At 38.5% G+C, this 27,427-nt stretch overlaps 1 protein-coding gene across 5 annotated transcripts in view; it reads left to right on the top strand.

Annotated features, from left to right (window-relative positions):
* Positions 1–27,427, top strand: part of UNC80 (unc-80 homolog, NALCN channel complex subunit) — a gene marked incomplete at both ends in the record, with an annotated part of 239,244 nt that overhangs the window by 131,185 nt on the left and 80,632 nt on the right. For all 5 annotated transcript variants that reach the window (XM_082658570.1, XM_082658568.1, XM_082658567.1 and 2 more), the window contains 4 exons: positions 1,722–1,822; positions 12,856–13,056; positions 20,369–20,476; positions 21,659–21,797. In XM_082658570.1, the coding sequence (XP_082514696.1) occupies positions 1,722–1,822; positions 12,856–13,056; positions 20,369–20,476; positions 21,659–21,797 (549 nt within the window). The remainder of the gene's footprint in view (positions 1–1,721; positions 1,823–12,855; positions 13,057–20,368; positions 20,477–21,658; positions 21,798–27,427) is intronic.

Genomic DNA, 27,427 nt, shown 5'->3' with positions numbered 1-27,427 from the left:
CTGGGATGGGAGCCTGAGATTCTACGCTTTTAACAAGCTTCCTGGTAAAGTTGATGCTGCTGGTTCAAGGACCACAGCTTGAGCAGGGAGCATACGGAGTCTACAGTAGGGAAAGAAAACATTTTAATGACAAGGACAGTTTTTTGAAATCTAGATCTTTGTGCCTTTATTCTTCTGGTCAAGACCTTTAAAGCAAAAAAATGTAGATATTCCCTTGGGAATAGCTGGCTTAAAGTCTTCCGTAAACTAAAGTCTCTATTTCCCAGTAGAAACAACCAAAATTTCAGAAAGGAAAGATTGTCTCCATCTAACAATTAGTGACCTTCAGCAAGTCACTTAACTTCTCAGGGATTTGTTTTCCCCAGCTACCCAGTGAGAATAATTCTGTGTACTCCTTGCCTACTGTGAAAGGATGCTCTAAAGATAAATTAGGGATGATAGTAAAGTATGTTAAACTCCTAAGAATAAGCTTTATATACAATCAGAGCTGTAGATTGTCACTATAGGACCCAAAGAGACTCTGAATCCCAAAATGTGTTGGTCCTATGGGCTCTCATCATCATCTTAGTAGACAAGAAAAAGATTAAGCAGGCTTGCCGATAGGACTCACCAGCTGCCTAGAATTTAAATGTTAGGTTAAAAATTGAAGTGCATATTCTTTGCCTTTCAGTTGCTGTATGAAAACCAAAGTGTAAAACTCTTCTTTCTAAGTAAGTTGTTTCAGAAGTCAGTCAGGAAATGTGGATAAATTATCAATCTAGCCTGCTGAAACAGAAGCTGAGTATATTTAATCAAGGAGAGTTTAAAATAGAAAATGTTTCTACACCTACCCACCCTTGCCTTTGAAAATAGCTAATTTATGCGTTAGTTAAGATTCAGCTTATTTTTTTAAGGAGACAATAGAAAAAACCTTACGACATCTTTTGTTACATGCCTGAGCTGTAAGAGTATCATCAGTTAGTTTTGGGGAAAATATTATTTGAATTAATTATTTAAATTGATCAACGTAGCCTAGCCAGTTAAGTCAAACTATCCAAGCTAGAAGCATAGTTTTGTCATAGAAAATACCCAGAAAAGCTTGTAGATTTGAGGACAAAGCTTTGTTATCTAGTATACTAAGTAGAGAATTCCTGTGACATGTCTCCTTCACAGTTTCCTACAGAGACGAGTTTGGACAAAGGGTTGTCCACAGTTGGGCACAGTTACTTCCAAATTCCCTTAGTCTTTCCAAGGCACCACCCATCTTTGAAATAGCTCTGATAGCAAAGCCAGGTGGTGTTAAGAGTAGTAGCACTAGCCGTAGTCACAGCAGCAGTGGAGGTAGCAGCACCCTTTGTGGCCACTGCAGGTTGGTTGGTGTCCCTACTTAACTACACCTGCGAGGTCTGGGCAGTCTGGAATGGATTTGGGCACACTCAACCAATAACTTGCTCATCTCAGCAATTCAAGGACTTGACTCTGTTCTTTTTCTCTGCTCCCATATCTCAAAATGGAAGCCACCATAACAGAGATCATAAATGTCTTTGTAATTGCCAGTTCAGCTGGTGGTGAAGGGAACAGCTCCTGTTAATATTACTCCACTAAAGCCGATGCTATGCCCCGTAACCCATTGGCCATGGTAGTCTGCCCTAGGATTCAAAAGCATGGACCACTATACCATAGCAACATGCTCTCCAGGGAGACAGAACAATATAACCTTTCTTGGTATTTTTCTTTTGAAGAAGGGAGTCCTTGGAGTGCAAGTGAGCCCAGCATTGAGCCAGAGGGAATGAGTACAGCCAGCACGGAGGAAAATTACCACAGGAACATGTCATGGCTTCATGTAAGTAGGAATCTCAGAAAGAGCACTGAGATCAATTTCTTTTGGCATTGGGGAAGATCTGTGGAGGTAGGATGAAAGACTGTACTAAAAACATCCATCATTTCGGCCTATTAGAAACATTATAGGCTTTTATTTCAGCTGAACCTCTGGATACTCACTAAGACTGGTCTTCTGCTGGATTATATTCATTTGAAGCTTATCTAAGACCAAGGGTGCTTTGTTATAGTTGGCTTGTGAGTCAGTATAAGTCAGGGAAAAAAACCCTGAGGGATCAGACCAGGTTGGTGGTCAAGAGAAACTGAGTGACACAAGGCAAGGCATCACGATAGTTTTATACAGGTCACCACAAATGCTGAGAGCAAGGTCATGGTGTCAGTCTTGAGTCTGTATTAGATCAAATTGTAAACTAGGACACGGAGGTTCTAAGATGATGAAGGTCACACCTCAAAGGGCTCTCCAGAGGGCACAGGCAGGAGGGAATCCCAAGCACAGATTACAGTTCAAGGTTTGACCTGGGTGTAAAGAAAGGAAAAGAAAGGTCGGGAAGCATGATCCACATGCTCACACAGTACCCTGCCAACTGTGAGATCCACAGTTGGCAGGGTACTGCCAGCACTATTATTATTATCATTTTTTAACATCTTTATTGGAGTATGATCGCTTTACAATGATGTGTTAGTTTCTGCTTTATAACAAAGCAAATCAGCTATACATATGCATATATCCCCATACCTCCTCCCTCTTGCATTTCCCTCCCACCTTCCCTATCCCACCCCTCTAGGTGGTCACAAAGCACCGAGCTGATCTCCCTGTGCTATGCGGCTGCTTCCGACTAGCTATCTATTTTACATTTGGTAGTGTATATATGTCCATGCCACTCTCTCACTTCATACCAGTTTACACTTCCCCCTACCCTGTGACCTCAAGTCCATTCTCTACGTCTGCGTATTTATTCCTATCCTGCCCTTAGGTTCTTCAGAACTTTTTTTTTTTTTAGATTCTATATATATGTGTTAACATATGGTATTTGTTTTTCTCTTTCTGACTTACTTCACTCTGTGTGATAGACTCCAGGTCCATCCACCTCACTACAAATAACTCAATTTCATTTCTTTTTATGGCTGAGTACTATTCCATTGTATATATGTGCCACATCTTCTATATCCATTCATCTGTTGATGGACACTTAGGATGCTTCCATGTCCTGGTTATTGTAAATAGAGCTGCAATGAACACTGTCGTACATGACTCTTTTGGAATTATGGTTTTCTCAGGATATATGCCCCATAGTGGCATTGCTGGGTCCTATGGTAGTTCTATTTTTAGTTTTTTAAGGAAGCTCCATATTGTTCTCTATACTGGTTGTATCAATTTACATTCCCACCAACAGTGCAAGAGGGTTCCCTTTTCTCCACACCGTCTCCAACATTTATTGTTTCTAGATTTTTTGATGATGGCCATTCTGACTGGTGTGAGGTGATACCTCGTTGTAGTTTTGATTTGCATTTCTCTAATGATTAGTGATGTTGAGCATCCTTTCATATGTTTGTTGGCAATCTGTATATTTTCTTTGGAGAAATGTCTATTTAGGTCTTCTGCCCATTTTTGGATTGGGTTGTTTGGTTTTTTGATATTGAGCTGCATGAGCTGCCTGTAAGTTTTGGAGATTAATCCTTTGTCAGTTGCTTCATTAGCAAATATTTTCTCCCATTCTGAGGGTTGTCTTTTCATCTTGTTTATGGTTTCCTTTACTGTGCAAAAGCTTTTAAGTTTCATGAGGTCCCATTTGTTTATTTTTGTTTTTATTTCCATTTCTCTAGGAGGTGGGTCAAAAAGGATCTTGCTGTGATTTATGTCATAGAGTATTCTGCCTATCTTTTCCTCTAAGAGTTTGATAGTGTCTGGCCTTACATTTAGGTCTTTAATCCATTTTGAGTTTATTTTTGTGTATGGTGTTAGGGAGTGTTCTAATTTCATTCTTTTACATGTAGCTGTCCAGTTTTCCCAGCACCACTTATTGAAGAGGCCAGCACTATTATTGATCTTAGATATGGAATGTCTCCATCTCCTCTGATTTTAATCTGACTTCCTGGTAGGGTCAGATAAAGGGCTGGCTGGTACCTCACGCTCAGTGTTTACAGTGCTATGCCCTTGGAACTGGTTAATCTCCAGAACTGGCTGATTTTGAGAATCTCTGAGGCAGCTATATTTAAAGTAAACTTTTTAGTGAAGTCCAACCTACATATTAAAAAGCATACAAAATCTTTGTGTACTGCTCAATAAACTTTCACAAAATGGACACATCTGTGTAACCACCACCAGTTCAAGAAGAACATTAGCAGTACCTTAGAAGCCCTACCCGGGCCCTCGACCAGCCACTACTCTCCCCTATTGGTCACTGCCATTCTAACTTCTAAAACCAAAAATTATTTTGTCTGTTTTTGAAATGCATATAATTGGTGACATATGCTGGATACTCTATTGTGTCTGATTTCTTTTTTTCACATAAGTGTAAATCCTCCAGCTTTGTTCTTCTGCAGGGTGGCCTGTTCTATTCTTGGCTATATTCATTTCTATTAGAATCACCTTGTTAATTTCCATAAGAAAGCTTCCACAGCAGCCTTACTTTGAATACAAAGATCATTAAAACTGAGGAATTAAAATCTTTAATAAGTCTTCTAATGTATAAAATGGTCTATCCTCCATTAATTTGTGTTCCATCATTCATTTAGGATCTCTTCAATTTTATTCAATAATGCTTTTTAGTTTTGTGTACCGTTAACCCTCTGGAAGTGTTTGTGTAAGACCAGAGTTATTTATTCTTTAAATATTTAGAAGGGGTCACTGGTACAACCTTCTAGATCTAAAAATTTCTTTGTAGTAAAATTATTAATTACAGATTTAATTTATGTAATATAATTAAGATTTCTCCAGGGAGCAGATTGGGCAAATTGATTTTTTTTCCTAGGAATTTGTTAATTTAATCCAAATATTCACATTTATTAACAAAAAGATGTTTATAATATTCTCTTTTTTAAATTTATTGAAGTATAGCTGATTTACAATGTTGTGTTAATTTCTACTCTACAGCAGTGATTCAGTCATACATATATACATATATTTTCTTTTTCATATTCTTTTTCATCATGGTTTATCACAGGATATTGACTATAGTTCCCTGTGCTATACAGTAGAACCTTGTTGTTTATCTATTCTATTTATAATAGTTTGCATCTGTTAATCCCAAACTCCCAGTCCATCCCTCCCCCACATCCCCTATTCTTTGGCAATGACAAGTCTGTTCTCTATGTCTGTGAGTCTGTTTCTCTTTCGTAGATAAGTTCATTTGTGTCATGTTTTAGATTCCACATATAAGTGATATCATGTGGTATATGTCTTTCTCTGTCTGGCTTACTTCACTTAGTATGAAAATCTTGAGGCCCATCTATGTTGCTGCAAGTGGCATTATTTCATTCTTTTTATGGCTGAGCAATATTCCATTGTGTGTATATATATATGTATGTATGTATGTGTATATATATATATACCACATCTTTATCCGTTCATCTGTCAGTGGACATTTAGGTTGTTCCCATGTCTTAGCTATTGTAAATAGTGCTGCTATGAACACTGAGGTGCCTGAATCTTTTTTTTTTTTTTTTGGCGGTATGCGGGCCTCTCACTGTTGTGGCCTCTCCCGTTGCAGAGCACAGGCTCCGGACGCGCAGGCTCAGCGGCCATGGCTCACGGGCATAGCCGCTCTGAGGCATGTGGGATCTTCCCAGACCATGCAACTTAGGTTGCTTCCATGTCCTGGCTACTGTAAATAGTGCTGCAATGAACATTGGGATAGATGTCTCTTTTTGAATTATGGTTTTCTCAGGGTATATGCTCAGTAGTGGGATTGCTGGGTCATATGGTAGTTCTATTTTTAGTTTTTTAAGGAACCTCCATACTGTTTTCCATAGTGGTTGTATCAATTTACATTCTTCCCAACAGTGCAGGAGGGTTCCCTTTTCACCACATCCTTTCCAGTGTTTATTGTTTCTAGATTTTTTCATAATAGCCATTCTGACCACTGTGAGGTGATACCTCATTGTAGTTTTGATTTGCATTTCTCTAATGATCAGTGATGTTGAGCATCTTTTCATGTACTTCTAGCCCATCTCTATATCTTCCTTGGTGAAATGTCTATTTAGCTCTTCTGCCCATTTTTTAATTGGATTGTTTGCTTTTTTGATATTGAGCTTCATGAGCTGTTTGTATATTTTGGAGATTAATCCTTTGTTCTTTCATTTGCAAATATTTTCTCCCATTCTGAGGGTTGTCTTTTTGTCATGTTTTAGGGTTTCCTTTGCTGTGCAAAATCTTTTAAGTTTAATTAAGTCCCATTTCTTTATTTTTGTTTTTATTTCCGTTACTCTAGGAGGTGGGTCTAAAAAGATCTTGCTGTGGTTTATGTCAAAGAGTGTTTTTCCTCTAAGAGTTTGATAGTTTCTGGTCTTACATTTAGGTCTTTAATCCATTTTGAGTTTATTTTTGTGTTTGGTGTTAGTGTTCTAATTTCATTCTTTTACATGTATCTGTCCAGTTTTCCCAGCACCACTTATTGAAGAGGCTGTCCTTTCTCCACAGTATGTTCTTGCCTCCTTTGTCATAAATTAAATGACCATATGTGTGTGGGTTTATCTCTGGGCATTCTATCCTGTACCATTGATCTATATTTCTGTTTGTGTGCCGGTACCATACTGTCTTGATTACTGTAGCTTTGTGGTATAGTTTGAAATCAGGGAGCCTGATTCTTCCAACTCCATTTTTCTTTCTCAAGGTTGCTTTGGCTATTCGGGATCTTTTGTGTTTCCATACGAATTGTAAAATTTTTTGTTCTATTTCTGTGAAGAATGCCATTGGTAGTTTGGTAGGTATTGCCTTGAATCTGTAGATTGCTTTGGGTAGTATAGTCATTTTCACAATACTGGTTCTTCCAATACAAGAACATGGTATGTTTCTCCATCTGTTTATGTCATCTTTGATTTCTTTCATCAGTGTCTTACAGTTTTCTGAGTACAAGTCTTTTGCCTCCTTAGGCAGGTTTATTCCTAGGTATTTTATTCTTTTTGTTACAATGGTGAATGGGATTGTTTCCTTAATTTCTCTTTCTGATCTTTTGTTGGTGATGTATAAGAATGCCAGATATTTCTGTGCGTTAATTTTGTATCCTGCAACCTTACCAAATTCATTGATTAGTTCTAGTAGTTTTCTGGTGGCATCTTTAGTATTTTCTATGTATAGTATCATGTCATCTGCAAACAGTGACAGTTTTACTTCTTCTTTTCCAATTTGTATTCCTTTATTTCTTTTTCTTCTCTGATTGCCATGTCTAGGACTTCCAAAACTATTTTGAATAAGAGTGGTGAGAGTGGACATCCTTGTCTTGTTCCTGATCTTAGTGGAAATGCTTTCAGTTTTTCACAATTGATTATGCTGCTTGCTGTGGGTTTGTCGTATATGGCCTTTATTATGTTGAGGTAGGTTCCCTCTATGCCCATTTTCTGGAGAGTTTTTATCATAAATAAGTGTTGAATTTTGTCAAAAACTTTTTCTGCATCTGTTGAGATGATCACATGGTTTTAATTCCTTAATTAGTTAATGTGGTGTATCACATTGATTGATTTGCATATTTGAAGAATCCTTGTATCCCTGGGATAAATCCCATTAGATCATGGTGTATGATCCTTTTAATGTGTTGCTGGATTCTGTTAGCTAGTATTTTGTTCAGGATTTTTGCATCTATGTTCATCAGTGATATTGGTCTATAATTTCCTTTTTCTGTGATATCTTTTTCTGGTTTTTGTATCAGCGTGATGGTGCCTTTGTAGAATGAATTTGGGAGTGTTTCTCCCTCTGCAATTTTTTGGAAGAGTTTGAGAAGGATAGGTATTAGTTCTTCTGGTAATGTTTGATAGAATTCGCCTGTGAAGCCATCTGGTCCTGGACTTTTGTTTGTTGGAAGATTTTTAATTGCAGTTTCAATTTCATTACTGTGATAGGTGTGTTTATATTTTCTAATTCTTCCTGGTTCAGTCTGGGAAAATTGTACCTTTCCAAGAATTTGTCCATTTCTTTGTGTTTTTCCATTTTATTTTCACATAGTTATTTGTAGTAGTCTCTTATAATCCTTTGTATTTGTGTGGTGTCAGTTGTGATTTCTCCTTTTTCATTTCTAATTTTATTGATTTGCATCCTCTCCCTTTTTTTCTTGTTGAGTCTGGCTAAGAGTTTATCAATTTTGTTTATCTTCTCAAAGAACCAGCTTTTAGTTTTATTGACCTTTGCTATTGTTTTCTTTGTTTCTGTTTCACTTATTTCTGCTCTGGTATTTATGCTTTCTTTCCTTCTACTGACTTTGGGTTTTTTTGTTCTTCTTTCTCTAGTTTTTTTAAGTGTAGGATTAAATTTTTTATTTGAGATTTTTCTTGTTTCTTGAGGTGAGATTGAATTGCTATAAACTTCCCTATTAGAACAGCCTTTGCTTCATCCCATAGATTTTGGATCATCGTGTTTTCATTGTCATTTGTTTCTATGTGTTTTTTAATTTCTTCTTTGATTTCTTCACTGATCTCTTGGTTATTTAGTAGTTCACTGTTTAGCCTCCTGTATTTGTGTTTTGTACAGTTTTTTTTTCCTGTAATTGATTTCCAATATCATAGCGTTGTGGTCCAAAAAGATGCTTGACATGATTTCAATTTTCTTAAATTTTCCAAGGCTTGATTTGTGACCCAAGATGTGATCTATCTGGGAGAATATTCCATGTGCACTTGAGCAGAAATTGTATTCTGCCTCTTTTGGGTGGAATGTTCTTTAAATATCAATTAAATCTATCTGATCTATTGTGTCATTTAAAGATTGTATTTCCTTATTTATTTTCTGTTTGGATGATCTGTCCATTCATGTAAGTGGCATGTTAAAATCCCCACTATTTTTGTGTTACTGTCAGTTTCTCCTTTCATGGTTGTTAGCATTTGCCTTATGTATTGAGGTGCTCGTATGCTGGGTGCATAAACATTTATAATTGTTATATCTTCTTCTTGGATTAATCCTTTGATCGTTACGTAGTGTCCTTCTTTGTCTCTTGTAGTAGTCTTTATTTTAAAGTCTACTTTATCTGATACAAGTATTGCTCCTCCAGCTTTCTTTTCATTTCCATTTGCATGGAATATCTTTTTCCATCCCTTCACTTTCAGTTTGTATATGTCCCTAGGTCTGAAGTGAATCTCTTGTAGACAGCATATATCTAGATCTTTTTTATCCATTCAGCCAGTCTGTGTCTTTTGGTTGGGGCCTTTAATCCATTTACATTCAAGGTTATTATCAACATGTATGTTCCTATTACCATTTTCTTAATTGTTTTGGGTTTGTTTTTGTGGGTCTTTTTCATCTCTGGTGTTTCCCACCTGGAGAGGTTTCTTTAGCATTTGTTGTAAAACTGGTTTGGTGGTGCTGAATTCTCTTAGGTTTTGCTTGTCTGAAAAGCTTTTGATTTCTTCATAAAATCTGAATGAGATCCTTGCTTGGTAGAGTAATCTTGGTTGTAGGTATTTTTCTTTCATCACTTTAAGTATATCCTGCCACTCCCTTCTGGCCTGCAGAGTTTCTGCTGAAAAATCAGTTGATAGCCTTATGGGGTTTCCTTTATATGTCATATTTGTTTTTCCCTTGCTGCTTTTAATATTTTTGTTTCAATTTAGTTTTTGTTAGTTTGATTACTATGTGTCTTCGTGTGTTTTTCCTAGGGTTTATCCTGTACAGGACTCCATGTGCTTCCTGGACTTGGGTGACTATTTCCTTTCCCATGATAGGGAAGTTTTCAACTCTAATCTCTTCACATATTTTCTCAGATGCTTTCTTTTTCTCTTCTTCTTCAGGGACCCCTGTAATTCGAATGTTGGTGTGTTTAGTGTTATCCCAGAGGTCTCTGAGGTTGTCTTCAATTCTTTTCATTCTTTTTTCTTTATTGTGCTCCTTGGTGGTTATTTCCACCCTTTGTCTTCCAGCTCACTTATTCGTTCTTCTGCCTCACTTATTCTGTTATTGATTCCTTCTAGTGTATTTTTCATTTCAGTTATTGTGCTGTCCATCTCTGTTTGTTTGTTCTTTAGTTCTTCTAGATCTTTGTTAAACACTTGTATTTTCTCAATGTGTGCTTCCCTTCTCTTTCCGAGATTCTGGATCATCTTTACAATCATTACTCTGAATTCTTTTTCAGGTAGGTTACCTATTTCCTCTTCATTTACTTGGTCTTGCAGGTTTTTACATTGCTCCTTCATCTGTGACATATTTTTTTGCCATTTCTCTCTTTTTTTTTTTTTTTTTTTTTAGTGAGTGGGATTGTGTTCCTGTCTTACTGGTTGCTTGGCCTGAGGCTTCCAGCACTGAAGTTTGTAGGCTGTTGGATAGAGCTGGGTCTTGGTGCTGAGATGAGGGCCTCCGTGAGACCTCACTCTGATGAATATTCCCTGGGGTATGAGGTTCTCTGTTAGTCCAGTGGTTCAGACTCAGAGCTCCCACAGCAGGAGCTTTGGCCCAACCCCCAGCTTCTGAACCAAGATCCCGCAAGCCATGTGGGATGGCAAAACAAACAAACAAACAAACAAAAAACAATTACAAAGTAAAAAATAAAATTATACTAGGAAACTAACAGATATGTTAGAAAGAATATAAAAATAAAAATATAGATGGGGCTTCCCTGGTGGCGCAGTGGTTGGGATTCCGCCTGCCGACGCAGGGGACGCGGGTTCGTGCCCCGGTCTGGGAAGATCCCATATGCCGCAGAGCGGCTGGGCCCGTGAGCCATGGCCGCTGAGCCTGCGCGTCTGGATGACTGTGCTCTGCAACTGGAGAGGCCACAACAGTGAAAGGCCCGCATACCGCAAAAAAAAAAAAAAAAAAAAAAAAAAAAATATAGATGAATCAACAACCAGAAGGTACAACAGTACCATAAGAGTAAGAAAGAGGAGGAGGGAAAAGAGAATAACAAAAAAGAAAAGAAAAAAAGGGGAAAAGGCCTTGGCTGTGGAGGGCGGGGCCTAAGTAAAGGTGAGGTTTGGGTCGGGGGCAGGGGCTATGCTTAGGACCCACAAGGCTGGAAAAGGCCCTGGGAGCTGTGGGGGGTGGTGCTTAGGCTCAAGGAAGAGAAGGGGCTGGGCATGCCCCCACCCCGGTCTCAGAGGGTAGGGGACCTCACCTGGGAGCCCAGCAGGCTTTCTGGGCTCGAATGCCTGGGGTGAACACCCTCCACTCCTCTCCTTCTCCTCCTGGAGGGCCCCTCCCACCTACCTCTCCTGATCTCCCCAGCCTCCCTCCTATGCCCCCAAGCACCCACGTGGCCTGGAGGGGGCCTTGAAGGGCAGAGGACTGGCCTGGGAGCTCAGCAGTTTCCCCAGGCCCAAGTGGGTGGAGCAGTCACCTTCCTCTCCTCTTCCCTCCTCCTGGAGGGACCCTCCCTTCTGCCTCTCCTGATCTCCCTGGCCTCAGGGACACCTATCCTGTCTGGCCTCCACTTCTCCTCCTCCCCCGTCCCCCCACATCCTACCAGTTCACTTGGGGGTTCCTCCTGTCTCCTTGGGCATCAGGGTCCCCCACCAGTGGATGGCAGATGCCCTAGTTGTGGGGAGACGCTCTATAATATTTTCTTAAGATCATCTTAAATTTCATGAGATCTACAGTAATGTGCCTGTATCATTTCTGATATTGGTAGGTTTTATCTTTTCTTTCTCTTTTTTTGATCAGTCTTGCTAGAAGTTTATCAGTTTTATTAGTCAAAGAACCATTTTTTGGCCAGATTCAAGAATAACAAGGGAAGGTTTACAGTTCTTCTTTGTGCCCTGACTCATATTAGTATAAACAGGAATATCAGGGATCTTCAATGAATCTTGAGAGAGATCTGGATATTCTGTTCAGACAACACCTATTTTTTTTTTAAACTTTGAAGAGTATGAGGTATTGTTAGCTGAGTTTGAGAGGGGTGCATTGTTACTGTTATTTACATTTGTCTCAGATTAAGCAGGACCTCTCATTCCTAAGGAAATGCATGGCAGCCCTTTCTAGAGGTTCGATTGGTCTTATCTGTGTAGACTTACTTTATGTTCTCCATTCAATGTGGCACATGGTCTCGCACAGTTTAGGTGTTGGGGTGGGAACTAGTTTCATGAAGGATAGAATCATTCAGAAGATTACTCTGTGCAGATTTGACTAAACTTGCAGCTCTAGGAATGCTACTGCCCTTTTAGGAAGGCAACTTAAGAAGTTATCATCTCAAGGCCCTTCATTTCTTTTCTTAAAATAACCATATCATTTAAATCAACTGAGTTCTTTTCTGTAATACTACTTGAGAAGTCTAGAAGATATGAAGATTTGAGCAAGATCAAGCCACAAGTGAAGAGCTAGAATAGCCCAAAAGCTGAAAACAAATTAGTTTGTAGAGAGGGAAATGAAGTGCTACACTGGGTTTCAAGGCCCAGTTGAAGGTTAGAGGCTAGGGTGGAAGATGCAGAAGTGTTTTCATGTTCCATGTAGGTGGGCTGGAGTTAAAGACATCCCACAGCTGTCAAAGGCCAGCCAAATCCTTTGGGATGGAGCTTCTCATTAGTTTCTGCTCTTCTCCTGGCTCCTTCTACAACATAAGAGCTGAAAAAATAATACATTTTAATTTCAGAATCTTCATTTGAAAATATTTGGGAATCAGACGCTCCCCAATAATTGTTTCAACTTTTGAAGAGCACTTAACCTTGTATAATTTCAAAAAGAACTTTCTATCAAGTGTGAATCCAGGGAGCAAAAGAAGCCACGTACATAAAGGCTTGTAACCCTTTGTTCTCTTGTGGGAATTATTATTCTCTGTGGAATTATTGTGATTTTAAGACCCATTAAAGAAAGTTGACATTCTCACTTTTCATCTTCCACCCCACATCGTCGTTCACAGTTGGTCTGTACCCTGGTTGCCTGGTTGAGCTTCAGTGATGTCTGTGTTCCAGGTCATGATCTTGCTGTGCAATCAGCAAAGCTTCATCTGCACCCACGTTGACTACTGCCACCCTCACTGCTACCTGCACCACAGCCGCTCCTGTGCCCGGCTCGTCAGGGCCATTAAGCTGCTCTACGGAGACTCCGTGGACTCCCTCCGAGAGAGCAGCAGCGTCAGCAATGTGGCTCTCCGGGGCAAGAAGCAGAAAGAGGTGAGCGAATGATCACATGATAATATACCAATGATAGGGAAAGTGATGTCCTAACAATCTTTTCTCTGGAAATGCAAACTTCAGCCTACTGCAGTTGCATAAACCAGGCTACAGATCTGTGTGATTTCGAGCAAAATTAGAAGATGGGTACAAAAAAGACAAGTGCCAAAAAATAAATAAATAAATAAAAGACAAGTGCTTTGTCTTCATGTCCATGAGCAAACATGGGCTCAACTCTTTTCCCAGGCTTATTTCTACAAATAAATATGAACTCAAAGGGGCACTGGTGATAAGTAGGTTGCTGTGGTAGGAAGAATAATGTCCCCCCAAAGGTATCCGATTTCTAATCCCTGGAACCTGTGAATATGCTACCTCACCTGGCAAAAGGGATTTTGCCTATGTGAGTAAATTAAGTATCTTATAATGGGGAGATTATCCTGGATTAGCCAAGTGGGCTGAACGTAGTCAGAGGTAGAGATGGAGATGTGATGACAGAAGCAGAGGTCAGAATGATGCAGGGTAGTGAGTCCAGGCAGCCTCTGGAAGCTGGAAAGGGCAAGGAAATGGATGATTCCCTAGAGCCTCCAGAAGGAACACAGCCCTGCCAATTCATTTTAGACTTCTGACCTAGAGAACTGTTAAGATAATAAATTTGTGTTATATTTTTGCCAGGAAGGTTTTAGTGATTTGTTACAGCAGTAATAGGAGACTGATACAGTTATAGCTTAAGAAATAAGCAATAAATGGCCCAACTGTTCACTGATAAATAATAGAGTCAAATCAGACTAAAGGAAACTTCTTCAAGAAACTATTACATTTTCTAAGCATTCAGCTGCACTTTCCTGAAAACTGAACAGCTGAACTGGCAGAAGATGAAGACAGTAACCAGGGCTGCCGTGCTTCTGCCAGGGAAGCCCTGAGTTACCCATCTGCCCCTGAACAGGCGTGATGGCCAAGATGCTCTACTGCATGCTGCTGGCCGCCCCTGCAGCTGCTTCTCACAAGTGGATCTGCCAAGAGATCTTTATATAATCCCTATTCATTTCGATGAGCATTCATTGTGCACCTGCTGTTGGCACAATATGAGGCCAGATATTCTTGGAGAAATAAAAAATAATTAAGCAGGAGTAGAGGTTATTTCTGTTGATACTAAAGAGTTTGTGAACCAGGTTTGGTGGGGTGGGAGGATAGCAATAAAATACAAATCAAACTAGAGAATATAAACAATAACAAAAAATGCACTGTAATGCTTTAGCACTCACAAAAGGGATTTATTTAATTATGATTTTTAAAATTTTGAAAGCAATATGGGTATATGGAAGAAATTTTGGCTAATACAAGAGCTCCTAAAGAGATCCTAAAGAAAAAAAATATGTATCTCATGCATATCATAAGTGTGCTAATTTGCCTTCTGGAAAATGACCTTTTAGTATTTTCTTCAAAGCATATGTATGAGCGTATAAGGTAGGTATACATCACTGACAAAGTACTTTTTGATTCTTGCAAATCTTGTGCAGGAGACACTCTTCATCACATTTTACAGATGAAAATGTTGAGGTTCAGAAAGATGGGATTGTCCACATTTCACATCTAGAACAGCTAGACTTTAATTTATAAACATGGAATTTCAAAGTCAGGGCTTTTTCAACTAGACTCTATTGCATCTACTGGTATTCAAACTATACAAATTCTGAAGGGAAATCAGGTGGGGAAATTACATGAACTGCTAAATGATGACATAAACAGAAAAATATGTATGTGTATATATGTTTGTATGTGTATGCATGTACATAGACATGCATTTATGTTTGAGATACATGCATACATTTATGTTTGAGATACATATATGTTTGAGATATATATGTGTATATATTTGTATTCATGTACATAGACATGCATTTATTTTTGAGATACATGTATGTACACACATGTATCTCAAACATAAATGACACTTCATACAAAGAAAACCTATTTTTATTTAGGTAAGTTCTCCTTCATATAAAAACTCCCTTAGCTTTAGAAGAAAACCATATATGTTGAAAATTGTAAAAATACGCCAACCTAATGTTCATTGTTCACCATACACATGCTGAGATTTCTTACTTTCATACCTTTGCTCCAGCTGTATCTTCACCTGTAATCTACATGTGGCTGAACCCAAACATCCTTCAAGATCCAGCTCAAGTGCCACCTCCTTCTTTTCTGATCTCCCTAGCATTTACCACTGGGCATACTGCAGGTGGATGATTAATGACGTTGTCTATTCCTTCTTCCTCTAAACTACAATGATGGTTTATTTGTGCTTTTCACATCCTTCATTCAATTATTCATTCATTCATTGATCCATCCATCCATGGGTCTATTCAGCAAATTTTAAAGAGATTCTGGACCATGCTGAGTCCATACTGTGTTGGGTATAGTAATGGCCAAAGAGATATGGCCCTACCCTTGTAAGATGCACACAGTCTAGTCTAGAGACAGAAATTAATCAAACAAACATCCCAAGTTGATGTAAAATTGCAACAACGATAAGCACAATGAAGAAGAAGCACTCTGTGCTGAGAGATCTTATGAATAAGACTTTGAACCAAGGATGATGGCTGGAGCATGGAGGACCGTGGTGCCTGATGAGGCTGCACAAGCAGGTAGAGAGCAGACCAGGTTGAGCCTCTGAGGCCTTGGGAAGGATTTTAGTCTTTATCCTGTGAATAGTGACAAGCACCAAAAGGTTTTTAAGATTGCTCTGCCTGCAAAGTGGGGCTACTTACATCCCTATTTCTCTTCTCACTTAATTATAAAGCTTCTTGAGAACTGAGGCAGTCTTACACATTTTGCATCCTGTGTGATACCTAACAGACTACCTCACTATGGCAGAGAGACTATAATATTGAGTGAGTGAGTGGGCTATAGAGTTCTATGATATTTCATGAGTGCCTTTCACCTCTGGTCCATCCAGGACACTGGCCTGAAGCAGCAGAAGAGGTTACCAACCTTACATGTTGCTTACATTTTTGAAAGGGAAAGTAAAGCAAGAGTATAAGTGTTCCCTAACCCTAACACACTTAAATTAGTCATGCAGGTGGAGAGCTGAAAAGATGTATTGAGTCTTCTGTGATAAACATTTTATTTCCAAAATGCCAGCCTCCTGTTCAAGCTTCTTTTTTATTCTCTCATGATGTTTCCATTTGCCTGTTCTGAATCTGTCACATAAATGAACAATGCCCACATTTTCAGAGCCCAAATGAAAACAGAGTAGGCAATAAATCAAGAATAAAAGCAGTGATTCTGATTAAAATCGAGACTTATGAGCAATTGGTATTTCATTCGTGTTTCCTTTTTAATTGGTTTTTATGGCAGAATATATTTGTGGCAGCTAGTACATTTTGTAACCCTTCTAACTCTGATCAATCTGCTAATCTACATTTCAGTGCTCAGAGACTCCCTGTACATTCTGTTAGACTGTTTTAGTGCACTTCCAAATTTGAGAGGTTTAGATAAGCTATCATTATATATATCACCTTCACCAAAAGGTGAATTCACCAAAGAATTCTTTGAATTTTCCTGTATATCTGTACCTTGTCTAATGCTATGTTCTAAACATAGTAATGTGCAATTAGTGCTTGCTGATGGAAATGGGTGGATAAAACATTTTTTCCTTTCAGCCAAAAAGGGGAGGTAACTAAGAGGTTATATGTACCCAAAAAAAGAAAGGGCATAGTGTCCATAAATTTTGTGAAGCCAGTGTAAATGGCAAGAGGCCACCTGATCTCCTGCAGGACTAATATTTTTCTAAAGCTATGGAAAACACAGCTGTGAGGCCAAGACCAAGCCCTATGTCTTGATTTCATGGGTCAGAATTACTCTTCACTATGATATACATAACTCCTATGTCAAAGATGTATGAGACACAAAGGGTCTGGGTTACCTCTGGGGAAATACTATACTTCTATTGGCATGTTTCTTTCCAGAAACATGAGGCAATCCCTTTCCCAAAGAACCCAGTAGGCTGACTCCAATTTTCCCAAATGTTAAATACCTCATTATTTCCACAGTGTTATCATCATTTATGACATGTATTCTCCTTTTCTACTTATCTTGAATTTTCATTTGTTTGCTAGCTGTCTCTCCTGGTAAGATACACTCTCCAGAAGGGTGTATCATGGGGGTTTTTCTCCTCAGCATATCCTCAGAAGTTAGCCCTGTTCCTGGCAAATGGTTATTTCTTAATAAACATACTTGAATTATTAAATGAATAAGTAAAAATTTTACTTAAACTAATTACGTATTATGCCTCCGTTGTCAATAATATTTTGTTGTGAGTAATAGAAACCCATTGAAATTTGTTCAAATAATTAGAGTTTCTTCAAAGGATATAGCAGAATCTCATGAAACAAAGGACAGGTGGGAAACACAGTCAAGCCTCAAAGGAATGAGATCCAAAGCAGCTGTCCATCTGAGGGTGGACAGTGTCTCATCTCTGCTACTTTCTGCATCATCTCTGTCTGCTGACTCACCTCTGTCCCCTGACCAGCAACCCCTGCTTTATTCATCTTTTTCTTAGACTGAAGTCTCAAGGTTGCATCATCATTTCTCAGCCCCAGTAACCATCACTAAATGAATCAGACTCGGTCCCCTAATTCCCTAGGACAGGAATTTGATGGGCCCAACCCCTCCTCTTTCTGATCCAAACACCACAAGTGATAATTTCCTGGACAGTTAAAGGATAGGTTTTGCACTACAGATTTTATCTGAAGTTCTACACCATCCCATAGCAAGCATGTCCCAGTATCCCTGCCAGCTCTTGGGACTGTATAATGTCCTCCCACTGCCCATAGCTTCCTCTGGTAGATCGACTCAACAATGAATGACGTCCTCTATTAGTGATAAATTCTGTCCTTCAGTCTTGGGTTACTAGTTTTGGTTTTCTTTGCAGTCCCTGATTGATGTGTGTTTCCAACCACCACCTACATCTCACAGTCCAGTGAAATTTCTAACTCTTCAGGAACCACTAATGGTTATAATTATATAATATGGTTATAAATGCCTTCAGAACCAGCCTCCTACTCCATCCATTTTCTTACTCTCTTCTAGCCAAGTTTTACACCACGTTACCAAAGCAAAAAGCAACTGATGATAATGTTGTTAGTCTGAGTCAGGGTCACACCAGTAGGGGACTTTAGGGACCTCACATAGGGTACCCAAGTGCCCATCACATGTGTACCCATCTTTAATACCTGTTTTCAGGCCTGAACAAGTCACTCAAGAAGAGTTCCTAGCCTATCACCCTAGTGTAAAAGCCTTTCCAATTCCCTTCCCTTTCCACTAAAACAAACATCCTCATATCTTGAAGCCAGCAGAACACACCAGGCTTCTTAAGGAAGCATGCCAGGATATTAAATATTTGATATTTGAGAAGCTTGACTTATACCTTCTGTCCCCAGCAGATAGGATTAAACAGAAGCCTACATTTCACAGAGTGTGAGAAACAGACATAAATGTTTGTCCTTTTTCCTCTGAGTATTTTTCTGTATCTGCTTGCTTAAAATTCCTATAAATTAATCAAAAGTATTGTTCAAAGGTAACCCTGAAAAGTTAAAGTGTCCAGCCAAAGGAGAAAGCAATAAAATATTTTCAAAATTTAAAAATCAATTTTAAAATAACTCTAACAACCTGGGGAATATTCATCATAAAATCACAGTGAAATGAAATGTTTAAAACTGTGTACCACATATATAGCATCGTCACAGCTTTGCTAAGATGCCTAGGGGGACAAAGGGCTGAAAGGAGCCAAATAATGGCCATCACTGAGTTGAGGATTATAAGGATTTTTATTTTCTTCTTCATAGTTTTTTTGTATTTTCCAGGTTTCTGCAATTTACATTTTTTTATAAATAGAATAAAAGCAGAAAGATGCCACTTTTTAAATACCTTGATTTTTTTACAAAGTCAGATACACCTCTATATTTATATGGAAAATGATTGCCATATATGATTTTAGAAGTTTTCAAATTATATAAAATAAACATGATATTTATGCTATATTTTGCTTTTACATTCACAGGGGGGAAATAAAGCATTGCAGGATTTCTCTCCCCAGATGATATTTATTCCCAAGCAGGATTTCTCTCTCCAAATGATATGTGTTCCCAAGTATGTGCCTCCACTTTTTTTTTTTTTTTAAATCTTTAGAAAACACAGCAAGAGCTCTGATTCATTTGTTTCCAAGTAGATTCGTTTAAGAGTTCATTCCATACTGGTCACATAACAGATGCATTGTCTTGGGTCTTTTTGTCAGAGTTTTGAAAGACTTCCTTGGAACATGCATGTACTTTTTAAATTTGCTTTTTCTTTCAAAATATCTCCATCTATAACACTGTGAAGCTCTGTTCAGAAATTCTTAAGGAGTTCAGTTGCTTTCCCTTGGCACTGAGGGAGAGAGTGTTTCATTGACATGTCACTGGAAAAACAAATGAGCATTTATACTGTGCAAAGGGATGGATTCCCTGTTTGCACAGCCTGGAGTGCAAAAATGGAGGCATCAGGACTCAGGATAAATAAACAAGGGCCTGCCACCGCTGGAGCAATCATTCTCCCAGCTGCTCTGTCCACTCGATTCCTTGGCACTTAGAGAGTCAGGGGAAGAAAATGTCTCCTCCGTGTGTATGCAGATGTCAGGCTTATTCTGGACCCCGGTTGAGGGGACAATTTAAAAGAAGAGCTGCTGCCTCCAATAGACAAGTATGGGTTTTTAAACAAACAAACAAACAAACAAACACTTTACCTGGATGATGGATGCTATGAACTCGTACTTCGTTGATGAGTCTTTTATCTTTCACTTCCTAACACTCCTCTGTGAAACATTTTCTCTTCCAAATAATCAACTTGTAACATCCAACCCTTTAAAGGGATTATTAGAGAGAGTGGCTTTTAACTGGCAATATTTAAAAAGATTTGTGTTTTTAACAGCTTGGTGGAATATAATTAGCCCTGAAATGGAAATCAGGAGATCCTGTCCTTTCCTTATTCTACTAATAACCAGTTTTGCAATTTGGTCAAGCTACTCCACCTCTCTGGGTCCTGGTCTCCTCAGTGGTAAAAGAGGAGTTTGTTGCTAAATACCCCTAAGGTACTTTTCATTACAAAATTAACTGCTTTTATCACTTTCAGAAAGTGCAGGCCCATAAAAAGTCCTTACTGAAATCATCTGTTGCATTAGAACCAGTTGGTTGTTTGGAGAATTTGGAGGAAAACAGCACTGTTGGGTTTTGAGAGAACACAACACTCTTCCTCACCTATCTTATGTTCTTTCCAGTGCTCAGATAAATCATGCCTGAGGACACCTTCACTGAAAAAGAGAGTTTCAGATGCCAACCTAGAGGGGAAAAAGGACTCTGGAATGCTGAAATACATCAGACTACAGGTATTGATGCATAGATCAGAAATGTTCATGGAGCAGTAATATGGAGGGAACTCCAGATATCTTGTTTACTAATGTTTGGGACATACAATGCCAACTGGCACAGTGTTGGCATAAAGGCCCCTCTAATTTGGTGAGCAAGAATGCTACCAAGTATGCAAGGAAAAATCCCTACTTGCTGGACAGCCAACTTCCATAGAGACAAGGCTTGGGGGGCTTGGCTAGAACCATGCCTCTTCCCACTCTCTCCACTCTAATGGAGCCAGCTTCCCACCAATGTGTGGTAGCGACGCTCATAGGTCTTGGAATGAGACAGTCGGGTTTCAAATCCTATACCTGCTGCTCTGGCTCTGGGACCTTGGGCAAGTTAACTTAATTTTTCTCAGTTTTAGTTGCCTAATCTCTAAAATGGGGTTTTAACACTAGACCCATCTTAAAGAATTATTGCATGGATTAAAAAAGATAGTATATTTAGCTACTTATCTAGTGCTTGGCACAGTTATATTGTTATTACAACCTAAACTCTAAATCATAATACATTTCCCAGGGGAAGAGAAAAAAAAAGTTTCATGTTTTTCTAGAAAGTGTTTTAAATGATGGTTAAAGACCTAGACTTGCCCCAAACCTACATTTATCACCAAAATTATTTGAAATAATGGATTAAATGGGATTTTGTTGGCTAACCTGGAGCAATAACCACAGTGTATAATGTTTTGAAGGGAAAATGCCATCCAAGTTCACTGGCTTAGAAAACTAACTTTCTGAATGGGACTCCTTTATAAATTAGAGGCTGATCACAGTTTCCAGTGGAAATCAGCTTCTAACAGGAAGGAAGATAAGATGCTATGAAAGTCCACCAGGACTTTAAACACAAAGGTATATTGGCTGGAGTCCTTCTTTCTCACAGAGCTATACTTATTCTACAGTTTATTCCCTAGGTGGTTGCAAATTAATTTTTGTGGTGAAAGTATTATAAAATTAATACGATTTGGGGGTAATTATACATCAGCTAATAGGGTGTAAAGCTTATTATGCATCATGCCAATAAATACGCTCCCACTTTAGAACGTATTTTAAGGTCATTTAAGGAAAGCAGAGAGAGGGGAAGTGACACTTAACACTCTAGAGGAGTACAGCAATCAGTGTCTTCAAGGATTTTATGACATCATTTCCATCTTTTTCCAGGTGATGAGCCTGTCGCCTGCTCCCTTATCTCTGCTAATCAAGGCAGCACCGATTCTGACGGAGGAGATGTATGGAGACATCCAGCCAGCTGCCTGGGAGCTCCTGCTCAGCATGGATGAGCACATGGCCGGGGCAGCAGGTAAAGAAAGACCACCTGGGACTCTGGTCCTGCCGCCACTCATCCCAGTGTTTAAACAAGAGAGAGGCACATTCATTCCATTTTCACCCTTAGGTCAGATTGCTAGCAATGGCTGGACCTCTAGACAGAGCTGTGCACTAAACAGAAACAGGCCTAGGTTCTGTGTGCACCCTTTTCATGTCACTGTATAGTTTGCACAAGGGCAGCATGTCTCTCCCAAGATGTTCCCAAATTATAGAGAATGATTTCCCCCAGAACCTACATTTTCACTATATTTCACAAAAGATAAAATTCTTTTTGTGCGTTGTGATTTCCCAGATTGACCATGAACAACCATCATTAATTTTATTAAATCTTATGTGAGTAATAGTCTGTGTTCAAATCACAATATCAAAATAAATTTGTGAAATTTAAGTGACGTGTCCAAAGCCACATAGCTAACAAATGGTAGAGGTAGAATCTGGATTCTTCATCGTTTTCCATTTTTTGTGCATATTCCTTTATTTTATAGTTATTTTAATTGAAAATGCACATGGTTAAAATTCAAATAATATAAAAGTGTGTGAAGTTTAAAGGTATCACCCTCTTTCCCATGACTCCCAGTCCTCTTTCTCAGAGGTGACAATTTTTAAATTTCCCAGGAAACCTCTAGGGTAAACTATGCATATATATATATATATATATATATATATATATATATATATATACACACACCTATGTATGTATATATTACGTTTCCTTTTTCACACAAATAGGACATACCATAAAGACTTCTGCATTTTGCATTTTTATCTAGGAGACTTTTTTAAGAGTTTATTTGAACAAAAATTGATTCCAATCAGGCAGTGCCAAGCTACAAGTGGTTAGGAGCACTCCACCGAGAGTAGCTCAGGGAGAGACTTTTATAGAGAAAAGGCAGAAGCAAAGAAAAGCAATTATTTATTATCTGTAGCGTAAAGCCTAGTTAGCTGTTTGTGATTGGTTATCCTTAGCGTTTTGATTTGTAACCTTGAGGTGTTTATAGGCATAGATTTTGGTTTGCTTATGTAAGCTGCCGTGGCATTAGAGCCACCTCAGTCTAATGGTCTCCTTTTAAAACAACTTAACAATTTCCCCCTTTTGGTCATCCTCTCATATGTGAAAAGTTGACCAAAAATTAGTATTAATGCCACTCTTTGTCACCATCAGAGTTAAGTTTCTCTTGTCTCATTGTGAAACTCATAGTAGGTTATGATGTCATGTCCATGGAAGAATTGTTTTGCTGTTCATCTCGTTGTTCATCTTGTTCCTGTTTCTCCAAGCACAGTAAGACCAGCCAACGTACTGCTGATGGCTGTGAACATACATTTAAGACCGTTGAGAGAAGATAGCACACCACAGAGACTACAGTGATAACTATTAGAAGGATAATATCAAGAGACTGAAGTGTACTCCTTAGCCAGGGCCCCAGTGAACCAAACTAGCTAGTATCAAATAAATCAAAGGATGTACCTGTTTAACCAAGTGGCTTGTTTGTTAATTTTCTGTATTTGCTACAATAGTAGAGATATTGATCAGGGCGCAGCAGGAGACATTTGCTATGGCACATGTTCAGCCAATAACTAATCTAAAGCAATTCTATTATCTAAATTTACCTTAGCAAGAGAATCTTGGGACTTTGGTTGTTCAGCTACGGCCTTAGCAGTAGATTCATCAACAGTTGCCAGCGTTAAGGAGCATTACCTTCCTATGCATTAACAGAGAAAAAAAGCAAGTAGTGAAAAGGCAAAAGGAATAAACATTTCATATTGGTGTTAAAGACCTTGATCTGCAATCTTGGGAGACAGCTGTCTACCACAAGGTGCCATCTGCCTCTGGGTAAGAACCTCCTTAGTCAATTTTAATTTTAGGTCTCCAGCTGGTATGCAGTTCCAAGAGTTTGGAGAAGCCCTTTTTAACTGAGGGATGTGGACCCAAGGTTCAATTCCATGAAGTTTTCTAAGTAGTTTTAATTGTATATATTGATTAGAATTCTTAATACTTAGAACTGTTTTTTCCTAGTGAAACTAAGATGTAGGCAATTGTGGAGTGTCTGTTATACTAGCATTCTGTGAGTTGGCAAATTTATAAATACATTTCACGATTTCTGGAAGTATATTCTTTCTTAGTAAATTTTTCATGGTGGCACAAAACATGTTTGGTAATAAACGCAAATATCTTTAGTGCCTCTGAAAAGGAAGCCAAAAGTAGATAAAGCTATGTTCAGTAATTAATGTTTCAATATTGTATCTTATTTGGAAATGATCTAGATATTCAATGAATATCCATCATTTAACTTATCTCAGCATAACTTTAAGGTTTCAAGTTACCAAAAAGATTTTAGAAACTATTTTTAAGTAGACATACCATAAAGCATAATGTCGAAAAATTTATTTATAAACTTTTTACTTTTTTAAAAAGTAAACTTTTATTTACATCTATTTAATTTATTTGTTCTTAACAATTATGTTTAGAATATTCATGAAAATTTCGTGAGACATTAAACAGATAACCATCATTTTAAGTTATTTTTCTTTCTGACAAATTCTATAACATGAGTTTATTTGACTTTTAGTAAACCTAGGTAGGATAAAAGTATTATATTTAATGCTAATAACTCTAAAGACATACCTATTTTGATTAAACCAACAAACTTAAACCACCTTTTATTTACTGAAGGTTATCCTAGATCAAATGAACTTGAAAAAATTTTTGGTTAGTTTCTGGATTTCTGAGAGTATACTTGATTTATGTAAATGCTTGTTTGTCTTTAAGCCAATTAATAGAGCTCTTTACACATTAATTTTGGCAATACCATCCAAAGGTAGAAAAATATCACACATCTACAACATACGAACAGAGATATACATAAACATACAGACAGATGCAGAGATCTTATAGCTTTAGTTTTAAAATTTTGGCCATGAGACAGGTATGATAATGCAAAACTGACTAGTTTATAAAAGAACAGTTGGATCTAAATTGTGTTTCTGGCAGATAAAATAAGTTAAGGTTACCTGCTCAGATAGCTAAAACTTTTACTAATATTTGTGGGAAAGACTTTTAAGATTTTTCATTCACTTAATTTCCAAAACAGCTCCCTTCTTTTTCTGATAAGAATTACTTCCATGAAGTTTACATTTCCAGAGATGGCTTTGGGTTCCTAGAGAAGACCAGGTAGAACGTTTATATCTCAAAGGCACAGAGAAAAGATACAAATTTCTCCAAAAAAGGCTTTTGTTTCCTAAATCCAGTTTTTTTTTTAAACAATATCTGCAAGCCTTTTGAGATAAATAGGGGAAATTTGGGGATAGGTAAAAAGGATAGGTGGGCTTTGAGCTGTTTCTAGAGCCACATTTCTGTTCTTACAAAGACTTAGTGTGTTAGACAGTTGTTTTTAATTCCTTGAAAGATTGGGTTGCAGCCTGACTATCAAGATGCTGACCCAACCATCCAACTACATTATTCTTAGTTTTCTTCTTTATATCAGGGAGAAGAGCTCTAAGATGGAAATCCAAAGATTCCTGCGTTCTAGAGCTGTGTGTCTTTGGAACGCTTCAGTAAATCCTTCTACAATGGCTTCAGCATGTTTTTCGTTCCCTCTGGGTACATAATTTTATTTTAGGTTAGGGGAGAAGGCCTAAAAAATGGTTCCTATCAGGCTCTGAATATCAGCTTCCAGTTTTGTCAAGTTCTGACTATAGAGCTAATTAAAAAAAAAATTTTTTTTTTTCAAATATCTTGTCAGGTTTGAGCGAGACAAACAGTAAATATTCCTGGCAGTATTGAACTACCCCATGAGCACAACATCCAGAGCCACTCCCAAAGATAACCAGAAGAAAGAAGGACTTAGACAGTTCCCCTGAGAGCTGGCAATGGGAGGACCCTAGCCACAAATGGAATGTAACCCACATTTCTGCCTGGCTATATTTTTGAGTTCCCCAACGTGATGATTGCCAAGCTAAGTTCTCAGGACAAAAAATGAGATGGACAAGAAGGCAATAGCTGTCCCCGGGAGAGAAAGGATCAATAACCTTTTTTTTTTTTTTTGGTAATTTGGAAAGGAAGCGGCAATGTGAAATTTTACCTTCTTCTCTCAACCAGCCACCACAGGTAGAGAGGTCTGGGGGAGCTGACGTTAGTAAAAATTCTTACTCTTTGCCGGCTTCTGCCAGTTTTCCCAGGGTGATGTCTGCAGGCTCCAGAGTGAGGGAGGCATTCCAGTGGGTCTCATCCTGGTCATCAGTAACTGTAAAGGAGGAAAAGTAATTTTCCCTCTACCCTTAATAGTGAGTGCCTGGCTGAAATACATTTTCCTCTAGGATAACTCATAAATGGATAGGCTTATCTAAGATGGTTTAAAGTTCTCCACTGTGGCCAATGTAATTCAAGATTATCTTTGGTATAGTTAACCTACTTGTTCCTTAAAAAAAAAAAAAAATTCTGTTCACCTGAGACCTCACACTAGACTCAGTCCAGTTTTAAGTCAGACCCAGTCTGACCCTGGATCCAGTCTGGTTTCTAAATTGGAACCAGTCCATTCCTGAGCCGAGCCCAGTCTGGTTTTTAAGTCTGACTCATTCCCACTCCAGCCGGTTTCTGGACCCAGCATGAGAAAGAAAGGCTCAGATAAAGTCTGCAAGCTCATAATACAAAACCTTCAGTGCTAGGATTTGAGAGGGACTTACCCATGACCTCCAGAGGCAGCGAGAAAGCAGCAAGCTCAAGGTCTCAACAGATACCTATGCTGGGTTGCTCATTGCTCCTGTGGGCTGTTGGGGGGGGTCTCCTTTGGTTCCCTCTTCTGACACCAGAACTGTTAAAAGGTAAACTGAGGCATATTAAAAATTTGAACAAAAATAAATTTGAATTGAGAAATGCCAAACAAGAAGTGGTTAAGAGGTCTCTCTAGGAGACCATTTTTAACATCAGTCTATAAGTTTACCTATTCTTTTTAATGGCTACCAAATATTCCATTGAATGAATGGATATAACAGTTTATTTAACCTGGAAATTTTAGTTGATTCTTGCCTTTTGCTTTTTTTATACTATGCTGCATCAAATGTCTTTGTAAAATGTCTTTGTTCACATTAAGTATCAGATTTTCGCTTCTCTACCAAGTATTTTTCAGAGAGAAGGGCATGCTCCCTAAATATGGGACAACCATGGATATTTTCATGGACGTTATGAACAGAGAGACTGAGCTTTAAGAAAAGCTAGAAGGAAGAGGAAATAGTGTATGCAAAGCCACATGGGGTGTGGAAATGCACTGGGTTGATTTGGAAAGCCTGAGGAGGAATTGAGACTGGGGTGGCTTTTGTAAAGAGGTTGCTAGTCTGTAATATTAGGCAAGTGAGCAGGTCTCACATTGTAACAGACCTTGAACAACAGGGTTAGGAGTGTGGACTTTCCACTGAACTGTGGTAAACCACTCAGGGGTTCCGAGCCAAAGAGTAATGTTGCATATAGTGTTGAATTATTACCAAGTTTAATGTGGCAGCAATGAGTGGAGTGGCTTGGTGTTAGAAACAGTGATTTTTAGATGACAAGGAGACATATCGGCGGTGATATGACACTAAAGCTAATGAGAAAGGCCATAGCTAGAGAGAAAC

Source organism: Grampus griseus, assembly GCF_964374135.1.
Source record: "Grampus griseus genome assembly, chromosome: 7".
NCBI classification, from domain to species: domain Eukaryota; kingdom Metazoa; phylum Chordata; class Mammalia; order Artiodactyla; family Delphinidae; genus Grampus; species Grampus griseus.
The sequence above is the reverse complement of the archived record's forward strand: the minus strand, read 5'-3'. Positions and strand labels throughout refer to the sequence as shown.